The following is a 22,238-nucleotide window of genomic DNA, read 5'->3' on the forward strand; positions in this document are numbered from 1 at the left end:
TGCTCAAGTGCCGACCTGATATGAAATTTGCGATGTCTCTAAATTTCTCACAATTTCAACAACAAAGGCACATTTCCATCACAGGTTTCAGAATGGCCTGAAGCCATTCTGCCCGGGCTTCGCTGAGCCTGGCTAAGTCTCCATTCAACAGGCACCAATCCGTTGGGGGCGGGATCAGTAGAATTGTGCGAGCCTTCACTGCGCATTTAAAGAGGGACCAAATCTTTGTTGCGATGCAAAATATGAATCAAAGTGGCAACCTAGCAAATTATCTGTCATCAAATGAAAAGAGGCTGTGACACAGACGAGCAATCGAGAGATAACACCCCTGCGCCCTCCCCACTTCTCCTTGGTGTTTACTGACAATACAAAAGAGTCGTGACTCATGCAATTTCTTTATTTCTTAACTCATTCATTGCCAGATATCCAAAAATGTGTCCTCTCCAGTGCCTGGGTTTTTGTCATTTTCACTCAAATTTCAGAACCCACAGAATATTAAGTTTTAGCACTATATAAATATTCAATGCAGCGGAAGAAATCTCAGACTCACTTCTTTCATCAGAGAAAAGAGTTAATTCCCAAGTTTTATGGGTCTGGAGTAATATGAGTAATATGTGGTGGTGGCTGTTCAATAGGCAAATGCTTCCCCATTGTGGGAGGGAAAGACAGAGGTCTGACCAGCGCTTTATCGGAAAAGAAAAAACAAAACCCGAACTAATTCGGGAATGGCAATTTCCGAATAAATTCGAGAATGGCAGTGAATGAAGTTAAAACAATTCAGGGTGATTCTTCTGAATAGCCTGCATCTTTTATAATGATTTTGTTGTATCAAAAGTGTTATATTAATACATTTGTATTGGATTAGATTCATTGGTATGATTGGATTTATTGTGGAATTATTCTGCATTGGTCAGTATTCATAGGATCACAAACTCAAATATGATGCACGTTTGACACAGACCCTTTGGTGTTCGATTTTTTTTACCTTCCAGATTTTTATCAATAATGAGTGGCAGGACTCTGTCAGTGGGAAGGTCTTTCCAGCTTACAACCCGGCAACTGGAGAGCAGATCTGTGATGTCCAAGAAGCAGATCAGGTTATTTACTTTTATTTAGTTTTTTCCCTAACAAGTCATATCAGTATGGGAGTTTAAAAAAAATTAAAGGTAAAATGATGAATTATGTTTCCTCCCTCATAATCCCAGGCCGATGTCGATAAAGCGGTTCAGGCGGCTCGACTTGCCTTTTCATTGGGCTCCGTGTGGCGACGGATGGACGCATCTGAGCGAGGACGACTGCTCTCCAAACTTGCTGATCTGGTGGAGAGAGATAGCATCTATCTGGCTGTAAGGGAACATTTAATTTATCCATTTTATCAAAATAATTTGTGGTCTTCATACTGTAATGAAACTTGAGTTGATCCATTATTCTTGGCCCCCTGTCTGTTGATCTTTATGATGTTTTTCTACGCCATTTAATACCCTTTCATGTTTTCGAAAAAGTATTTTTGACTTACTTCTGTGTCAAACAAAAACAAATACAATGTCTTCTCCCAGTAGGGAAACGTTTGACTGTAACTTAGCGGCTGTGTTTGAAATGCCGTGTTATCTTTGGTTCCCATTTCAACCAGGGGTGAGCTCAAAAACCGGAGCACTATGGAGTTCTGTGTGAAGAACACGTGGTTAGACAACATATTTCTCAAGTCGCCCCTTCCTCCTTCCTCCTTCCTTCTCTCCTCAGACTATTGAGTCACTCAACAGTGGGAAGCCATTTCTGCCCACTCTGTTTGTGGACCTTCAAGGGACCATTAAGACATTGAGATACTTTGCCGGATACGCAGACAAGATACATGGAACTTCGATTCCCATGGGTAAGGACACAATGGCCAAAGGCAAGTGTGAGAGCATTTCACTGCACAAATGACAACAATACCAAGATTAAACGAATGAGTTACTGTATCATAACGAGAGTCCCCAGACTGTGGCGGCCTATTATGAGAACAGCGTGCAAGTGTCATTGTCGGTGTGTTTTGGCATTGAAATATAATAAAAGTAGGAAGGAAAAAGAAAGTGAAGTTGATTTTATCCCATCGGGACAAATTTGATTAATGATCTGGCATGCTTGATGCAGATTTACTGCATGCACAACACAGTTCATAGTTGAATCTGGAACTTGCTCACATTTTGTGTTTATACAGTGTTTTGCAATGTCAACATGTGGAGAAATTTGTACCCTTTTCTGCTTATGAAGTGATGACATACGTGCTGTGTCAGAAAAGTTGCAAAATTGGCCTGCCAAAAGATAAAAAGTCAAGTTCCACCCTTCAACGTATCTTGAAACCAATTGCATATTTGATTGAAATACAGTATTAGAGAGGGGGGGGGGAATCACAAATCCAATATTTTCTCAAATCACTCGGCCCTAACGTGAGCTATCATAGTAGAAATCAATTTAAAGGCAAACATGAATTGTCTTGAGGAGGCTGCTACAAGTGTTGATCCTCACATGTCGATGAATGGGATGAGTCTTGGGGTGAAAGAGGGGAAAGTTGGCGGCACAAAAGGGGGTTGTGGAGAGGCAGAGAATAAGAAAGGACATGGGAAACCTTCCGATACCGCTGTATTGTCCCTCTCAAAGCTTCTCTTGTACTCAGCTGCCAAACCAACCACAGTGAGCGCTTTCCCAGGGCTTTAGTTGAATCTTTATTCCTCTCGTAGACTTCCAGCGAAAACAAACAAGCCTGAATGGTCCAAGTGCGCGTTATTTGGACATCTACTGTACGAGCAGCCTGGACACAAGAATCAACACATATTTAGGCTTTCACTAATATTGTGTTGATCAACACAGACGGTGTGAGAGGAATGGGCGTCAACCTCATGTTCAGCACATTTGTCCATCCAGTTTACGTCTAATCGGCCGAAATGAAGTCAGGCAACCAGCACCCGTCCAATTGCTTATTCCCCAAATAACAACGGCGTGTTTTGGGTTTTATTTTCCCATGATTTAAACCATGCTCACCATTGATCATTCCCATCCAACTGTATATTGAGGCAAGGTGTCAGCTGAGAGCTGTTTTAGAACATTTTTACACACATTTCCCAAAATCAATTGTATGCCGCGAGTGGCACACCCTCAAGTAATGCAAGAGGAATGAGAGAGTCCTTCCAGCATGACACCATGTCCATGACCTTAAAACACTTACACACATGCCTTATGTTGTTCACCACGTAATCTCTCACAGGGGTAAGAGGAAGCTGGAGTGTTGCTGTTGCGGGTGTATTCGCTTACGAATGAGCATGAAGGGGCAACGCGGATTGACCACGTTTCACTCACTTGAAAGCAAAGACATAGTTGAATAAACTTTGTTTTCTCCTTGTATGTACACGTGTTCCTCCACAGACGGAGAGTACTTGACCTTCACCAGATATGAGCCCATTGGAGTTTGCGGACAAATTATCCCAGTGAGTATAACAGTTTCCGCAAGTGACAGGCATCATCAGACAAATGGACGAGGAACACGACTTGGGAGTTTTTTTGTTTTTTTTTAGATAAGTCCGCACATTCGGACAATGATTTGCTTTGACTTGCAAGCGCAAACTTGACTTCATTCAGCTCACTTCTCAATTAAAAACTGTTTTGAACAAATCACTGAAAAGTAAAAAACAAAAGCTTTGTGATGTGCTGTGACAGACACACCAACAAAATTGAGTTACGTTTCAATGTCTTTATCGTGAAAATAGCTATAAATAATTAAATAAATTATACATCTATAAACAATCTTTCTGACTAAAATTGTATGCATTATTTCTCATATTTATGAAACCAATCACGTACCAATTAAAATGATTGCATTTCAATATACAGTAAAGTCTCGTTATAACGATATTCTCGGGAATCAGAAAAAATATCGATATGACCGGACTATCAATATATCCGATCCTGCGACATGTAAATTTTCTCCTTGCGTTCATAGAAATAGTATCGTAATAAGCAGTACTATCGATATAACGAGACTTTTTTGTATAATGACGATATGGGCACAGATGCGAGTTAGCTAGTAAGATACAAGTCACTACACACAACTATATTTTATATATATTTTAGATATATGTATAGTCTAGGTTGTGTTTGAAAATGCACATAACATAAAATAAAATTCTTTGAGAAGATGCTGGAACGAATGAATGGCATTTCCATTCATTTCAATGAGGGAAAATTATTTCAGATACAAATGTTAATTGCAAGTATGGTTACCTAACAAATGAAATTATTTGAGTAGGCAAAGCGTCTGCCGCACCGTTTCATGGTCTACCACTCTGTCATGACCCAGCAGAAAGAGAAACATTTTCTTTTGACAATGTTTAGATGGAAGGAAGAGTAAATGACTGGAGATTGTGCGAATCTAAGACCCCCCCAGTGTCTCATTTGAATGTGTGCATGTGTGTGTGTGATGTACAGTGGAACTTCCCTCTGATGATGACGGCATGGAAGTTGGGGCCGGCGCTGGCATGTGGAAACACTGTCATCCTAAAACCTGCTGAGCAGACACCGCTTACTTGCCTCTACATGGCGGCTCTCGTCAAGGAGGTAAAAGCATGCGATTCAGGGCAATTAAGAGATGGAATTGAACCCGGTACTTCTGCACTGTGATTCGCGGGCTGCCACTGCCCAATATTGATTCATACAACGCGAAATCAATCCTTCTAATGTGTCTTTTCCCCATAAATCCAGGTGACTTCTTGCATATTTTGCATTCTCACATGCCATAACAAACCTGTTGATGACATCAATATCATCAACACATCATTTGGACCATTTTATTCCTTTAACGAGATCGAGAATCTGATCAAGAACCAGTATCCATAATGAATTGGATTGGGTTAGCCTCTATTAGTCTCGCAGTGGGGAAATTTGCATTTCACAGCAGCAAAGTCAGGAAAGTAAGAGGAAAGGAAAGGAAGAAGTAGAAAAACAAATATAGGGGCTACTGTAAAGGCACCCACTCTCAGGGCGCCATCTCGAAGTAAAAAAAAAATGCTACAAGCTAAATGTTGAAAGCAAACACGAAGCTGTAGCGTCCATTGACGAGAAGAGACTGTCTCACATCCCCGGTCGCACGTGAATCCGCTTCAATTGCAGACCGCGACAGTTCCATATACGCATCGGTGCTCTGCACGGACGCTCTTTTCTTCTCATCGCGGGCTCCTCAAGCCATGCGTCCATCCAGCCACAGACTGTCCAACAGCACTGACCTCTGGAATGGAATCAGAATGGCAAAATCCTTCCAATTTCCCGGCCCAAACTTTGGTGTGAATAAACCCGCGGGACAATTCAATGACAATAGTGAAAGACAAAGTTGAAAAGCTTGGAAGAGAATCAAGCAAAATGATCAAAGGAAAAGTACTGCAAATGTCATCCTTGATGTGCCTGACAACAGGATTAACGCCTTCAGATCATGAGGACGGTGAATAAATTAGAACAATATTATCCTGGTCTATCTCATCCTGCAAAACTGTAGACTATCCGTCTATGTCCTTCCTCTCGTTTTCTGCTGGTAGGGAGGTTGGGTTGGGTCCGGATTCTCCCGCGCTGCTTGTGGTTTTACTTGGCTCTGCTGTCATCCCCACTAAGGCTTATTTCCTCATATTGTTTTGACAGGCCGGCTTTCCACCGGGAGTCGTCAATATTTTGCCGGGATTCGGGCCAACGGCGGGAGCGGCGATCGCTTTGCACATGGGCATCGACAAAGTGGCGTTCACCGGCTCGACGGAGGTACGTTTGGACGTGGAAGGCCTGCCAATGGTGACACAGTGACCGACATGCGCAACGCAGGGGAGTGTGCCGGCTAATTAGAGGACATTGTGCCAGGCATTGGAACCTAAATGACAAACAAATGGAGGCTTATATAAACGGCGAGCCCTGTCATTATTCCTTTTGGCAGCCGTCTCTGATTTTATCTCGCACATGTGCGCACATTCGCTCTGTCAAGAGTATACAAACATATCTGCCTAAAACACTGATCCTCTTCTGTTAACCCTCCGCAGGATATCCACGCACAGTTGTTGCCTATATGACAGGGAAACGGTTCCCGGCAAATGAAATTCTCAAGAACAAAGCATTTTAGCGAAAGGATCCAACAGCATTCTCTGGCAACTCTGCAGATTCCTCTCCGGCAGACCATGAATTCATATCGGATCTGTTCAAGTGCATACAAACCCAGATGATAAAAGCTTTTATAGTAAAGCCAAAACAGAGTGAATGGTTTAATGTTGCCAGCATGTATTTCGCAATCCCCATTTTGTCAAATGAGCCATGACCACTGTGGATTCTGAAGTCTGTACGGTCTGTTTTGACTCTAGGGGTATGCACAGGTATGTGTTATTAGCTCCACTATGACAACCCCCCGCCCTCCTGCCCCCAATCTCACATCAAGATCACAAGAAGCTAAAAGCCCGCAGTTACAAAAGCAGAGACGTATCTGAAGGCTTCCATATGAACTGTTTTCACCAAGCAGTATACGTCAGTACTTTTTTCCATTGTGAGAACCTGAGAAATGGGTACTGCTTTCGGGAACCCTCTGCAGGGTGAAGCTAAACGCGCCAAATTTCCATCCCTCCATCCATCTTCTAGAAAGCTTGTTCTCAGGATGGTTGTGAGTTAGATGGAGCCAATCTCAACTGACTTGGCTGGGTAGATCGGACTGGTCAAAAGTCAGTAACAGTTGATAGAGTACAAACAACCTGTGGACAATTTAAAGTCTTCAATTAACCTAACGTGCATGTTTTTCAGAATATGGGACTGAAGTGGACACAAGCACGGGCACAACATTCATATTTGGGCACAAGAAGGCATGATTAGAATAGATTGTAACCAAAATCTCCATTGTCGAGGAGATGTGCTAACCAATATATAATAATGAAAATTAATGAATGAATGTGCATGCACATAAAATACACATGATATATGTCAAATACCGCAGGAACATGAACATTTCACTTAAAAAATATTGGGCAGTCCTAGTTTGTAACCACCTCTTGCCCAAAGCCAGCCAGGATAGGCTCTGGCTCTGCCAGAGAAGTGGGATAGAAAACGGATGGATGGAGACAACAAGGGCCAAATCAATGTCCACAGAAATAGCCGTTAATTAAAAGACGTTGCCCAACTTGTTTTCCTTCTCACGCTATCTTGCAACAAGGCACCTAGACTGTAGTAAGACAAACATATTTTGTGTTTTTAATCATCCCGTCATGATTGAACATTTCCCATGAGAGTGGCCCGCATGTTTTTCCCCCCTCTGACAAGTTTTCCTGTTGTTTCGCATGATCTGGAATCAATTAGCGTGGAAAAGAGCCAGTGCTGTCAGAAGCTGTCCGTGCCTAGACAGTGAGTCACCGCAAAAGTAGTAGCGGGACATCACAGTAGAAAGGAGCATCTCCTCGCTGAGTGCAACTTGTGCAAAGTGTGCGGCTGCAGGTGGATCGGGGTTGAACTCCCCCGCGGCGACTCACGTGAGTCTGTGACTCCTCGTGGGAGAGTCTGGCAGCGCAGCGTGTTATGTTTACTTCTCATTGAGGATACGCTAGCCCGCCCTTAGTCAGCCACTACGCTGATCAAAGACACATGAATCCAAGGAAAATGTTATGCCGTCTGATTAAACTTGTGCTGCGCCGCCAACGACGCACACCTGACAGTTCAGGAGCCATACTGAGAGAATGTCTTATGTTTACAGAGGAGGTTTTCTTGGATAAAATAATTGTTTGCTTTCGCTTCACTGGCCTGTTGGAAGGGCAATAAATCTGCCTTTACAAAGACAATAATGCTCTTTCCCTGGAGTGTCTCTGAAATGTCGACACACTCACTGACACAATATCAAGTGACCTATTGGTCGAGCCCGTCACTGGTCAGCTCGCTAGCACGCAAGCTAGCTTGTGAACATAATAAACAGTTAACTTTTCCTAAAGGGCCTCTGTTTTCATCCACGCGCAACAAGATTGTGAATTGAACGGTCCTCTTGCCAGTCCGCGGGATAGCTTATAAGCTAACTAGTGGGCTAACAATGGCATGAATATATATTAAAAAAAGTAAAAAAAAGTAAAAGTAAAGTGTCCTTGGGTGTTTTGAAAGGCGCTTGAAATAAAATGTATTATTATTAAGAGACTCCATGGCACAGGTGTAAAACTAATTTGTCGTAGGCCCATCATATCTTATTCTTGATCACATCTTGAATCAAATTCTCATGTGTAATAAGTCATAACATTTACAAAAGCATCAACTCATTCGATCAGTTGTGTTCTTGCCGAAATGTTACTTTGATCACGCTTTCACCCCAACGCCATATATGAGCACACCACTTCTCTTCTGGCAAGTTGTTCTCACTTTCCCCTCCCTCCTCATCCATATTGCTTTACCGTTTTGTATGCCCCAAAACCCATTGTGCTTGTGCAAGACTGCGCAACTGAAGGAATTCAACACCGCCACTTGATTTAGTGAGGAGGCATTGGGCCTGCGTCACTCTCGTATATATTTTGTTTCCCTTTAGGTTGGAAAACTGATCCAGGAAGCAGCTGGGAAGACTAACTTGAAGAGAGTGACGCTGGAGCTGGGAGGAAAGAATCCAAACATCATATTTGCAGATGCCGACAGTAAGTTTATGGGTGATGTTTTCCTTATTTCTTCATTCCCGGGAAAGTGTGAAGGCGATATGTTATCTGGCATGAACGGTGACCTGAAGAGCTAAAATTCAGGCCGAGGAATTTTCTCGTTGTTGCCTTTTGAGTCACAAATGGTTAAATCCCATTGATGCTAATGCAACAGACAGGTAAACAGACAGAAATGCTGCTCTCCATGAGTTTGGGACTCTTGTTCACGGGATCATTGCCTTTTTTCATGTGTTTTTTGTTTTTTCAATTTTAAGGACACTTTCGAGTGCAGTCCGTCAACAACAAGTAACCTACAACAAACAAGCAGAAATTAAGATTTAGAAATTTATGAGGGGACTTTCTTTTCTTATCTCATTTATAGCAGGCCTCAAATTAAAAAAAAATATCCTCTTGCATCCAGGAAATGTGGAGGTCACCACACTCTTATATGCCGAAAATGGGAGCAATTTGGAAGGATGACTTTTCAGACAGATTTGAAATGGCTAAACAAACTGTCCGAAGTGAGGCGTTCAAATGCTTTCAACAGCCGTGAGAGGATTTCCCCGAGGTCTGTAAATCAGTAAAATAGACCCGGACTGTGCTTTAGGCGAGACTCATAAATCAAGGGGGTCCCTTCACCCTTTGTGCGGAACAGCGGGGTCTTGTCTCTCAGGTGTCACATTTACACAAGGTAATGGTAGCCTTGCAGATACCACGATTTCAGTTTTTTTTCATCTTTGTGACTGAAGAAGGTTCACCAAGATTTTAATACTCTTTAAACTGATGTATTGACCCGCTCTTTCCTCAGTGGATCTGGCGGTTGAACAGGCCCACCAGGGTGTGTTCTTCAACGCAGGCCAGTGTTGCACTGCAGGCTCACGTGTGTTCGTGGAGGAACCTATCTACGAGGAATTTGTGCGCAGGAGCGTAGAGCGAGCCAAGAGGAGGACGGTAGGCAGCCCGTTTGATCCCACCGCAGAGCAAGGGCCACAGGTGAGGAGGAAAATTGATTTGGGAGTTCATATATTTTGGGAAAATCCAACTTCCTCACTTTTTATTATGTGTCTCTTTTGTTAACAGATCAGTCGTGAGCATCAGAATCGTGTGCTGGACTTCATTGAAAGTGGCATCAGTGAAGGCGCAAAATTGGAGTGCGGAGGCAAAGCTCTCGGGGTGAAAGGCTTCTTCATTGAGCCCACTGTGTTCTCCAACGTGAGGGACGACATGCGGATCGCGCGAGAAGAGGTACAGTTGCTCACAGGCGGACAGCTTGTATGCCAAATGATTGTCAATTTCCTATTTTGGGCCCCCGGGGGGGCACATACACGTCGTGGTCTGTCTCCACGTGTGAAGTGTCGTAAAACTACACCTCATCCCTCAGGAGGTGGGAGTCATGCAGCATTGTGTCACTTCAAGATTGAAAGTCCCACAGTGACCGTGAAGTCAAAGTAAAACGTAAATTATGCGGTCCTTTCATTTCGAAAGATACGCTCCTTTTATATGTGCACAAGTGGGGTCGTTAGTTGCGAGAATGATCTACGACTTGTGTCTGAACCTGTTTCCAATTTCGTGATATTTTTATCATTTGTAGTCACTTTTTGGACCCTTCCAGAAGCTAGTTTTTCCAAAAAAGAGACAGCAAAAATGACAACAATGATTTGACTGACGGCAATGTTGCTTTTCCTGCATTGTGGAGTGAAGAGGGCCTGATAAAATTGTGATGCCAACTTACATTTTCATTTACTGTACATAAGGGCTGCATAGGAAAATAACAGAATCACACATTTCTCAACATTGAAAAAAATCAGGAAAAAAGATGTATTTAGTAAAAGAGGATTTGGAAAATATCACTTTAAACACCAATATGTTGCAATGTGGTATCCTTTTATTAAATTTTGACTAAATTAGGGAAAATACATTGAAAAATAAATTCACAGCTGACCTTATTATTGCAGCTCAATATTTTTTGGTTTAAAAAATAGTTTGGAAAATTAAAAAATGCACACTCCACGACTAAAATAAATGCACTTTACATTCAGTTCCGCATGACTAGTCAAGGCCCGGGGCCTAAATCTGGCCAGCCACATCATTTTATTCGGCCCGCGAAAGCAAATGAAACTAATGAAATTCCATGTTGCTTGCTAAAGTCTGAACCAAAATTTCAAATTATCATATGAAAACAACAATAAGTCATTACTTTTTAGTTCATATTTGAAAACCCGTTATTCATTCATTCATTTGTTGTGCGCTGTGGAGGGGAATAAACATTCTAATGGCTTTCCCAAATTCATAATGCCCCTGGAGAGGAAACCGTAACTACAATGCAGCATGTGGCAAAAAATGAGTTTCACACCCCCCGTGTTAAAAGAATACAAATCTTTTGTTTAGTTTTAAGGAAAATATTTGAAAATGACACAGGTTTTTCAGATTTTAATCATGTGCAACTGTTGTTGAAGTGAAGCCAAAGAATCTTTTTTGTACAGTGCACCTATGATACATATTGAAGAATTGCAATGTGTTGCGTAATATTCATTCGACAATGCATAGCTACAGTAGTTGCTATAGCAATAAAGTTTTATCATCAAAATAATAAAACATGAATATATGCAAATTAATAAAACAAATTGAGCGTTTAAAAAAAATCATGTTTTTACATGTTGTTTTACAAAAAAGTGAATGAGTTTTCCTTCCTCCAACAAGTTTCGTGCAAGACGTTTTTAGCATCAGCTCACTACCAAACAACCCAAACTTTGTCGAAAACATCACCGCCTTGGTGGAGGTCGCAATTTGTGCAATTACCAATAAAAACCTTTGAGTTGAGCCATGCGTAAATTTTGAAACACTTTGCAGATTTTTGGACCAGTCCAACAGATCATGAAGTTCAAAACGATGGAGGAAGTGATCGAGCGGGCCAATAACACAGACTATGGTTTGGCTGCTGCGGTTTTCACGAGTGACATCAACAAAGCCATGACCGTCTCTACGGCTATGCAGGCTGGCACTGTCTGGTAAGTTTCATTTAAAGTTATACTCCTTCACGCCACTCCTTTGTACACTTGGCGTTCAATAACTTGACGCTGGCCATTTGCCGTTTCACTATCATTACGCAAGAAAAGTTCCTTCTCTTTTCCTATTTTTTATTTTTCCTTTTTGACCTCGCACCACAGACAAACTGATGTAAAACACGGAAACAGAGTACAGCGAGTCGCAACTAAAAGGCTATTGTACATACAAATTGAAACTTAAATGACATTACGTGTTATGAAATGGCCATAAGATGTTATTTCTTGATTTCAGCCCTAATTGTGCAGTTTTTCTTGAACAATTATGCATGGAGCGCACTATTTGTATTTTTTTTTTTTTTGCTAACAATCAGCATGAGTCAAATACTTTTCACTGCGTGATAATTGACCGCAATCTTGCCCCCTAGGAAAAGCTTTTTTTTTTTTGTAAAAAAAAAGCCCAATTTAGGGCCACAGTGAACAAAAAGTAATTGCCGTGACAAGCAGTGATTTCCATGGATTCCCGGTTAAACTAAAATGAAGTGCTTTTCTTCACCCAGTGGATGCCTGTCAGAAACATGGAGATAGGAGGGAGGTGTTTACAGAATTGAGATTGCGGGTTTAGATTGCCATTTGCTCGATAAAATTTAAAAAATGTATCAAATTGATTTCAAGTCCTAGTCACGTTATCAACGGTGAGCTTTATGAGTGGCAATAAAAGCTAAGAGTAGGCCATTGTAAAGCATAAAATCAGATGCGTGATTTTTGGTTTTGAACTGGAGGCTCGTGAGATTAGTTACGGAATTTATTCCAGGCAATCTGAATTCCAAATTATGCCACTTTTGGAATATTTCATTTTCCGGCTTACTTTCCCAAATCTCTCAGTTGAGGCAACCTTCATACCTCCAATTAATGTGATTCATGGTTGTTGTTCTTTACTCTGCATCTTTTAATCCATCATGTCTGAGGTCAGATTGATAAACTCACAATACCCCCATCTTTTTTTTCTTCCAACGGAATGTACAAATTGTCAGATTTTAACCATGACTACCCACAACATGTTTGCAATTGTCAGTCTTTCAATTCCAAATGTCCTCAATGAACTGGCACCAATTTGTGACGTTCAACCACGAATGAAGTCTTCATTTCAGTTGGAATTTCTAGTGCATTGAATAATTCCACGTCGTCTTTCCCAGATGGCTAAAGTTAAGCAACTCCCAAATGTGCAACTGACTACTTTCAGCTGTGTTTGCGAAAAACTAATGGGATTATGTTATCAAATCCAGAGGGTGGCTAAAATAGCAATGGAGCTCGTATGATATGTTCCTCCATCCATCTTCATAAACGCTGCTATGATATTTTGCTTCGGCCAAAAATTCAACACCGTGAGTCCGACGCGCAAGAGTAATAATGAATGTTTTGTGTACATTTTAGGATAAACTGTTTCAACGCTCTCAGCACGCAGTGTCCATTTGGAGGATATAAAATGTCTGGCAATGGGCGTGAATTGTGAGTATGACTTGTAAGGAACTGTCCACTGAGTGTACACAATGTACTACAACATCACTAATATTGACTTTAGGACTTTTTTTAAAGAGGATATGACCATATTCCTGTTTAAATCGGATGGGACAAAAGTCTACTGAACACTTTGACATGAAGAGGACAGGATTTGTGCCTCGGAACAAAGTCAAAATTACACTAAATATTTGCATGAAAATCACTGCCTAGCTATAAAGATAAAACCCAGCAATAAATAAATAAATAACTAGACAACAAGCTTTACCGTCACTGAACAAATTTGTCCATCGCAAAACATTCGTAAAAATCTCAAAAATCAAAAGGTCACAAAAAGAAAAATTGAAAACGTTGAAAGATGGCACACTGTTTTCATTAAAAATACCACTGTAGATACTACATTTTGTAGGTTATCGTTTTTGACAACAAAATTTGATACCATTGATAACATATACATTTGTATTTTTAAAGTTCTAGATTTTATCCTGTTTTTGTTTAAAAAAAATCTATGGTGATTGTTAAAAATTGTTCACATTTTTTAATTAAAAAAAAATCAATACATCACATTTTGTCTAGATAAGTTTTTTTTTTTTTTTTTTGTAAAAAAAGTTAAGACAACAGGGTCCACTGCTTGAAGCGGAAGTCGCAGAACAAAAACTTTTCAATAATATATTCTATACAATACAATACAATACAATACATATTGATTTATATTGTGCTTTCGCAATTGGTGAAGCTGTAACTGTTAGATTATGAATCTTTTCAGATAGTCCTATCAGTAACAAAGCCCTAAACATCCAAATCAGATCATCTTTCTTGGAGAACACACAAGAATTTGTCTTCGGTAGGACACGCTGGACTAGTATCATAAAAAAGACATGACAAATGAGTATGGAAGACACTAATAAAGGCTAATCTCATTTTATCTCATCTGATCTAATCTAATCTAAGTAATCTAATCCCTTAATGTAAATGGTAGCTCTCAGGAACAACAGAAATAATGTGCAATGTATCGAGCAGAGCTAAAGTGATCAGTGGTAGAATAAATCAGATCACAGTTTTACAGTTGGTGCAGAAAATCAGTGAAGCATTTTAAATGATGTTCCCCAACTCATGATTACATGGCAGAAATCCATTGATCCATCTCAGTGGGTTGCCATTTTGCACTGTACTGCCACCTGCTGTCGTGCTATCTACTGGCTCACCTGTTTCCTGGGTTTGGTCATGTGACACTGACAAACTCGGCTCATGGGCATTAATGACAATTCCAATCAGTATACATGCTGATGATGTGCATATGAGGAGATGTACGTAGCGTGAAATGGATTTTCACCATTTCCTTATTTTTGAGTCAAGGCTCAATTGGTGTACAGTATCACTATTGATCATAGGTACCTCATCTACCCTATTTAATAAAACAAAGTTATCTGCTGCAATTAGTCTTTTAGAATGACAGATAAATATCTGATCCAATGTCAACTGTTGCGCAGGGGAGAAAGTGGCCTGAAGGAGTACTCTGAGGTGAAGACCATCACCATGAAGATGGTCGCCAAGAACTCGTAAAGCGATCCTCACCTTTTCCGAAGAGGAGGAGAAGGAGGAGGAGGAGGAGGAAGCATCTTCCTCAGTACCGATGGGTGACAAACCATTTAAATCTCCATGGTGACCGCTCTCTGCCCCTCCACAACCTTCACTCAACCCCCTTGCACCCTTCGGACAGTCGGCCGGTCCCAATATGGCGACTTACGGCTGAGCTGAATGCGTGCACCGGATAACCACTGAAGCACCCTGTTTACATCCTCCACTAAAGCACTCACAGAGACAATGGGGCAACCCCCCAATAACCAGCAACCGCCCCACCCCGATCTCCATCTCCACTTGCCTTCTTCAGAGTGTGTGCGGAAGCTGCTGCCAGACTCCGTCGCCACACTTGCAATCAAACATTTTAACGCCGCCCGTGTTGGTGGCGGTGCCGTCAAACCTCACGCATCGCGTCTTTGCCTTTTGCTCGAATTTCTGCAAGAATGTGTCTGCCACTTGGTTTCCAAGACATTCTGATGATGTCATCGGCTTCAGTTATGAATGGACAAAATGTTAATTCCGAAATGATTTTCTAATTGTCTTTGTTTTAACTTGACTTAACACTGTAAGACAACCCTCGACTTTGATTTGAACCTCTTAAAAAACCTTTACTCTCACCTGCTAAAATAGGAATAGATGTGTAACGTTATGTAATGAAATGTTATGTAACTGATTGTCATTGATGTGCATCTATGTTATGTTTATACAACCATATGCTATAAAATTATAAAATGACCACGTTTTTTCCAGTAAAAAAGAAAAGCTTTTTTTTCCTGTAAACTGTTGGTCTGTGTGTCATTACTGGAGCTTGAATTTTAAATGATACATTGGCAGGACCAGCTTCTCGAATTACATAGATTCAAATATTTGGGAAATGCATCAAATTGGTTGTAACATCCAATTGAAAAGGATAAGTTCAGTTCAGATACTTTCAGCAGAGCAATAGAGTCATTACAAGGCTGAGTATCATTATGCAATCTGTAATGTATGCACACTATATATAAAACTAATGTAGCTTAACGCAACACGATGTATAGTAGGAATTCGACTTTGAAAATTAGCTATTTCACTTTCCCTCGAATATGAAATCTTGCTGATTCAATACAAACATGAACTGGTATTAATTTTCACCATACTATGTCATTTTCAATCAGTCTGATTTCTAGAGTACTGTACAGAAATAAAAGTGACTACTGACAGAATATCATAAAAACAAAACTTTAAAAACCGGTAGTATGCATCCATCGATTATCGAAACTACACACCGCGTTTAAAAAAGTAGAGAGTGAATGAGTTTGCCTAAAGTGCAGTAAAAGGTCATTCCATAGTGCTTAATTCATTACAAAGCGCTTAACATGGACAACTAGACAGTAAATAAAGCAGTCACAACGATAGTAGAAAACAGTCACAATGATAGTAGAACGCACCAAATGAGTGAAACAGAGTCAAATGCCAAAGAGTACACGTGAGTTTTGAGACGGGTTTTAAAGATGGGCAGAGAGGGGGCTTGCCGGATGTCCAGGTCATTCCAGAGAGTCGGACCAGCAACGGAAAAGGCTCCATCCCCTCTGAGCCTCCGTTTAGTGTTTGGCACATCTAATAATGAGGCATTGGGAATGTGTCTAGGAAATTTGACAGAGGGGCCGGGCCAGGAGCATTTGGAGGGAGTGTTTGGGCCGGAAATACTAAACCTAAAGCATTAAAGGACAACCGACGCCTCCGGTCAAGTTATGTCCATAATTTATAAAATCACTTCAAATGACTTCGACTGAGCGTATTTTACAAATATTCCACAGCATATAGCTATAGTTTATGTTCTATGTACTTGCGCTGAATATTCACGAAGTCTTGTTTTCGAGTTGATGACGATCCCCATGTGACGTCACGTTTGGACCGCCCCTGACCGAGAAAGCGACACACAATGCATTTTGAGTACTTTGTTTGGTCTGAAAACTTCGTGTTGATCCGTGTTGATGGCGAAATTAGAAGGAAAACACATAAATAACGCCATGGTGAATCGTTGTGTGTTGCACCAAGACAACTATTTGATATTCGCTGACACAAATTCCCAGCTGACAAATCAGCCCATTTCCAACGGAGCTTGGGCGCAATCTTCTGCATTTTCTGGGTGCTACATTGCTGTCATTGACGGCTTGAATTGATATGGGAGGACTCCTTGAATAAGTTGCAAACATTTATGCTTTCCTCTTCAGAACTATTTGAATCATATTCATAACTGGATGAGTGACCTTGAGCGTCTTGAAAGCCGCTTACAAATGAAATGTATTATTATTATTAACAAGAAAACATCTTCTCCGAATCTGAAGCCATTGTTTTGATTCTCGAGCAAGGCAAGACGTCTTGGCGTGACGTCACGAACAAGGGGGTGGGACCTTCTGAAACTGGCCATTTCCGGATTCATTTTGAAGTCATTTTTATTGGTGTTTTTCATTTAACTAAAAATATCAGCCTGCCTGTTTTGGGTATTTTAGATGCTATAAAACGTTTTTCTGATGTCAGTGGGGAACACAAAAAAATGGTGCCGGTTGTCCTTTAAATGTAGTTTTGTCTCAAGGAATATGGCGTTTACATACTATTTCGCAGATACTTGGAGGAGGAAATGGAAATACATTAAAATAACATATGCACTGTGATTCATCAAGATTGCGTCTGTTTTTAATAAGTTTTCATTGAAGGGGCAAAGTTAAAGAAATCAACATTTATTGAAAAGTGGAATCACTTTCAACATTCAAAACCTATTATTCCACAACGAAATATTCAAGCTCAATAATACCTACTTGTGTTAAATTCCGCCAAATCATAGATGGTTTGTCCTGACCGCGCGCTCAACAAACTCCTCTCAGACGCCCTCGCCTTCGCGCGCAAACAATACACGTGTACCGTCGCCGAGCACACAGACATAGGCTACCAGCAGTGAAATTTGCATACTCGGCATAGCAGCCAATCAGAAGCCTGCTTCTTTCTTCCGGACTTTCGCAAGCGTTATAAAGTCGTGCAATTGCATATCATTTTCCAAAATAGATGCACAGAACCTCAGCCCAGAAGAAAGATTCAAAAGAAGCTAACAACATATGTGACGCTACAAAACGTAAATTTACATTAAACCGGACTGTAAAGTGTACATGAGACTAATGAAACGGGCTTAGTGGCTCGTAGGAAGCAATGCAAACGTTGCATTGTGCACCGCAATGACAATCGACTACTGCAGCAAAATCTAGCCATGCACATTTACCGTAAATTAAGCAAGGTAGCATTTGTAGTAGGTACATTCATGATTAAAAAAAAAGCTATAAACTGGACAATACGTGACAATGTTTTTTAATGTGATTAGTTGTCTCATTGTGCTTCAAGTTGTGAAAAATGGGGCAGGCAACTTTTCAGTTATCTGCCCTGTTTTCTGCTAAATTTTTGTCATGAGTTTCAGACACTGTCTTTACTATAATTTGGGCAGGTTCGGCGGGCCGGATTAAAAAGCCTAACGGGCCGTATGTGGCCCGCGGGCCGTAGTTTGCCCATGCCTGGTCTAGGACGTGGATGAGTTCGGAGAGGTAAGGATGAGCGAGACCATTTAAAGATTTGAAGACAAATAAGATCTTGCAAAGAATTCTAAAATGTATAGGGAGATATGCCCTGGAAAGGAGAGGAATGAAGATCAGTCGCAGCAAGACGGAATATATGTGTGTGAGTGAGAGGGATCCAAGTGCAAGAGTGATGCTACAGGGAAAAGAGATAAAGAAGGTGGAGGATTTTAAGTACTTGTGGTCAACTGTCCAGAGCAATGGAGAGGGTGGAAAAGAGGTGAAGAAGCGTGTCCAGGCAGGCTGGAGCGGCTAGAGAAAAATGTCAGGTGTGATGTGTGATAGAAGGGTTTCAGCTAGGATGAAAGGAAAAGTATATAAAACAGTGGTGAGACCAGCCATGATGTTTGGACTAGAGACAGTGCCACTGAAGAAAAGACAGGAAGCAGAGCTGGAGGTAGCAGAGCTGAAGATGTTGAGGTTTTCTTTGGGAGTGACCAGGCTGGATAGGATCAGGAATGAGTACATTAGAGGGACAACTCATATTAGAGGCTTTGGAGAGAAAGTCAGAGAGGCCAGACTGAGATAGTTTGGACATGTCCAGAGGAGAGAGAATGACTATATCGGGAGAAGGATGCTGAGCCGTGAACTGCCAGGCAGGAGACCGAGAGGAAGACCGAAGAGGAGGTTTATGGATGTGGTCAAAGAGGACATGAAGGTAGCTGATGTGAGAGAAGAGGATGCACAAAACCGGGATAGATGGAGGACATTGATTCGCTGTGGCGACCCCTGAGGGGAAAAGCTGAAAGGAAAAGAAGAAGGTATGCCAGAGTAGGAGTTATGTGCTCCCCCTTACGACTACCAGTCAAGAGGCGAGCAGCAGCATTCTTGACCAGCTGGAGATGCTTCATGGAGGATTGGCTGACTCGAAAGTAAAGTGCATTACAGTAATCGAGATCTGACAAAGGCATGAATTTCCGCTTCAAGGCGCTGACTGTTGGGACTTCTGGAAGCAGTCTCTTGAAGGGGGGGTACTGTCATGATCTGGTTGGCGACCAACGAGGGGCGCTGTTGGCCCCGCCTGCACCTGCACAGGTGTTGGTCGTTCCGATCAGTGGCAGACTGTCACGTTCTGGTTGGCGACCGACGGGTAGTGCTGTCGTCCCCGGCAGTGGGGACAATCTTTCTGGTTCCGAATCTCTGTCCACGGTGTCTGACTGTCATATCTCTGACAGTACTGGATTGAATGTGTTTTCTGCACCCTGTCAGGTTTGTTTCATCTTGGCAGATTTTTACTCATGGTTTCCTGGTGATCACGAGGCAGTCGTACTAAGCAGGTAATGTAAGGTTGTACCTGCTGCCCTCATCTGCAGACTTACGTCAATAGTTGCCGTTGGTTGGCCGTGGTGGGCAAGTCAAAATGAGCCTTGTTCCTGGCACGACCACATTTTTCCGGCAACATTTGTACAGTGTTTTGGTACGAAAGACTTCAAACATAATTGTGTCAGGCAGGGTCAGGGTCAAGCGCCGGTGGGGGGAAACGTGCACCTCACTTGCACTAAAAACCACATGATCATAACCACCTTCTCGACATCGACGACTTTGCAAAATGGCGCTGACGAGCTTGGACAAGACAGAAACAAGCCGGATTTTGGAGAGTCTGAGCTACCTCGATAATAAAGTCATTAGACAGTTGCCGTCCATAAAAGAAACATCCGGTAAGAACCTTTGGGCTTAAAAGGACATCGATGCCTTGTCAAGACCGTGCAGATGTGATAGATAGGTCACTAACACCTCCAGTGGAAGCTATCACATAAAGCACAGCTTGCAATAAGAAGCGCTCTTCTTAAAGACTGGTCAAGGCGTTATGGGACAGACAATCTATCGAATGATTGAAGCCGTATCTTGGATCGATTCCAAGGTTAAGTGCTAATCCCGTATCCATCAACACTGCAGTCCCGATACAAATGACCCCCACTGTGTATTTATTGGAAGGAGCACTTACGAAGTATCATTCAGCGGCCATTACCCTCTGGTCAGAAAAATGATGGACGCAGGCTATTTCATCTGAATCCTCGCAATCAATTCAACGGCCTCTGGGGTTCCATTTTGCTTGGGATTGAACTTTGCTCTGCGCTGTGCCAAATTCATTGCTGAAATGACTGGTAGGTACCTTGGGGACGTCAATGAGATGGTGACATTGCAGCTTTGAATGTCATCATAAAATGGGATCTTGACACATCTACGGCCATGAAAACGACCCGCACGGAGATAGCGGCGACGCTATACCATCGGTCCCGCCAACATGCTAACTCTGACGTGGAACGACGCAACTCGACACGCACGATCACACGCAAAAATAAGCTTGACGCTCAGAAGTTTGTCCATTTCTGAAGCATTACCAAAAATAATCACCAAGGATGATGTCACCGTAATGATTGTAATTCTTGCTGTAATTATGTCGAAATTGTTTCCATCTGTCCATCACGTGAGTCACAGGGGGTGGAAGTGTGATCTAAGTTGCACAAATTGAGTTGTCTCTCTCATTTTTAAAGGAAATGAATCCATCTTGTTTCTGTACCACTTATCCAGAACAGGCTTACATGGAACTGGAATAAGGAGGCCACCTGGAACCTTGAGTAGGATTTCTCCCCCACTCCAGCCATCATTTAAGTGTCAGGCCAAACAAGAATATAAGAGTGAAAATGAGGGACATCTCCAACAAAACACAAATAATACTGGTATTACTTTTAAAAGCGGAGGATTGGGAAGATCAAGATTAAAATGGTGATTTGTGTGTAATAGTTGCTGAAGCCTATCCCAGCCCTCTTTGGGCAGCAGGCCGGGGGGAAGACACCCTTACCTACACAACCCTTGTCCGGATAAGTGGATCGGAAAATGGATGGATGGATGGCTAAATAGTCAGATGGATGGAAATGGGTGGGTGGGCAGGTGGGATGGATGGATGGAATTGGGTGGGTTGGGTTGGACGGTTGGACAGATGGATGGACGGATGGATGGATGGATGGATGGATGGATGGATGGATGGATGGATGGATGGAAGAATGGAAATGGGTGGGTGGGCAGGTAGAATGGATGGATAGATGGATGGATGTAATTGGGTGGGTTGGGTTGGATGGATGGATGGATGGATGGGAAAATGGAAAAATGGAAATAGGTGGGTAGGTGGGTGGATGGATTGGTTGAGTGGGTGGTTGCGTGGGTGTGGGTTTGATTAGTTGGGTGTGGGTTCTGGTGGTGTAAGGTGGGGTGGTTTGAATCGATAGATGCATTGGTTGGGTGGTTGTGTTTCGGTGTTGGGTGGGTGTGGAGTGGATGGATGGACGGACGGATGAATGGACAGATGGATGGATGGGTTGGGTGCGTGGTTGTGTGGAGTAGAGTGGGTGGGTGGGTGTATGGATGGGTTAGGTGGATAAATGAATGGATGGATCGATGGATGGAGGGATGGATGGGCTTGGATGGATGGACATATTGATAGATGGATGGATAAAATTAGGGACAAAATAAAAAGCCATGGAACAAATAAGTAAACTGTGAGAAAATGAGCTCTCCAGTGGCTTTTGCCAAGTCCTGCCGTGCAGTTCTTTGTACCTTGGTGGAATAACGAGAGCTGGACCAACAGCACCTCAATAATAGTCATCGTCACACTTTCCAAACTTGAATTCAATCGGTTCTGCAACTATTGAAATCATTTGATGATGGGAATCACATTTCTACCGTGGCTGATGGAAAAGTGCTCAGATAAGTATCAAAAGGCCAAAAAGGATGTTCAGCATATTCCGTTCGCTGGAATTTTTTTATATCAAAATGGTCGGCATTAGTCCATTTTTCTGACACACAGTTTGATTTATAACGCGAAGGCATTTTATGATTAGCCATGATGGAGTCAGCCCAGTATTTTTCGAGGTGCGAAACAGTTTATTTCTACAGAGGTG

At 42.0% G+C, this 22,238-nt stretch overlaps 1 protein-coding gene across 1 annotated transcript in view; it reads left to right on the forward strand.

Moving 5' to 3' along the window:
- The window catches only part of aldh1a2 (aldehyde dehydrogenase 1 family, member A2), a 30,665-nt gene extending 15,145 nt beyond the window's left edge, over positions 1 to 15,520 (forward strand). Inside the window, exons 2-13 of the mRNA XM_088992534.1 lie at positions 993 to 1,097; positions 1,206 to 1,346; positions 1,741 to 1,870; positions 3,400 to 3,461; positions 4,459 to 4,587; positions 5,659 to 5,772; positions 8,540 to 8,642; positions 9,448 to 9,632; positions 9,720 to 9,884; positions 11,490 to 11,647; positions 13,076 to 13,150; positions 14,650 to 15,520. Coding sequence (XP_088848660.1) covers positions 993 to 1,097; positions 1,206 to 1,346; positions 1,741 to 1,870; positions 3,400 to 3,461; positions 4,459 to 4,587; positions 5,659 to 5,772; positions 8,540 to 8,642; positions 9,448 to 9,632; positions 9,720 to 9,884; positions 11,490 to 11,647; positions 13,076 to 13,150; positions 14,650 to 14,722 — 1,440 coding nt within the window. The 3' untranslated portion in view covers positions 14,723 to 15,520. The remainder of the gene's footprint in view (positions 1 to 992; positions 1,098 to 1,205; positions 1,347 to 1,740; positions 1,871 to 3,399; positions 3,462 to 4,458; positions 4,588 to 5,658; positions 5,773 to 8,539; positions 8,643 to 9,447; positions 9,633 to 9,719; positions 9,885 to 11,489; positions 11,648 to 13,075; positions 13,151 to 14,649) is intronic.
- Positions 15,521 to 22,238: the final 6,718 nt, after the last annotated feature.

The sequence above is a fragment of the Hippocampus bargibanti genome, linkage group LG03, assembly GCF_051943395.1.
Source record: "Hippocampus bargibanti isolate YZ-2025 linkage group LG03, ASM5194339v1, whole genome shotgun sequence".
NCBI classification, from domain to species: Eukaryota; Metazoa; Chordata; class Actinopteri; order Syngnathiformes; family Syngnathidae; genus Hippocampus; species Hippocampus bargibanti.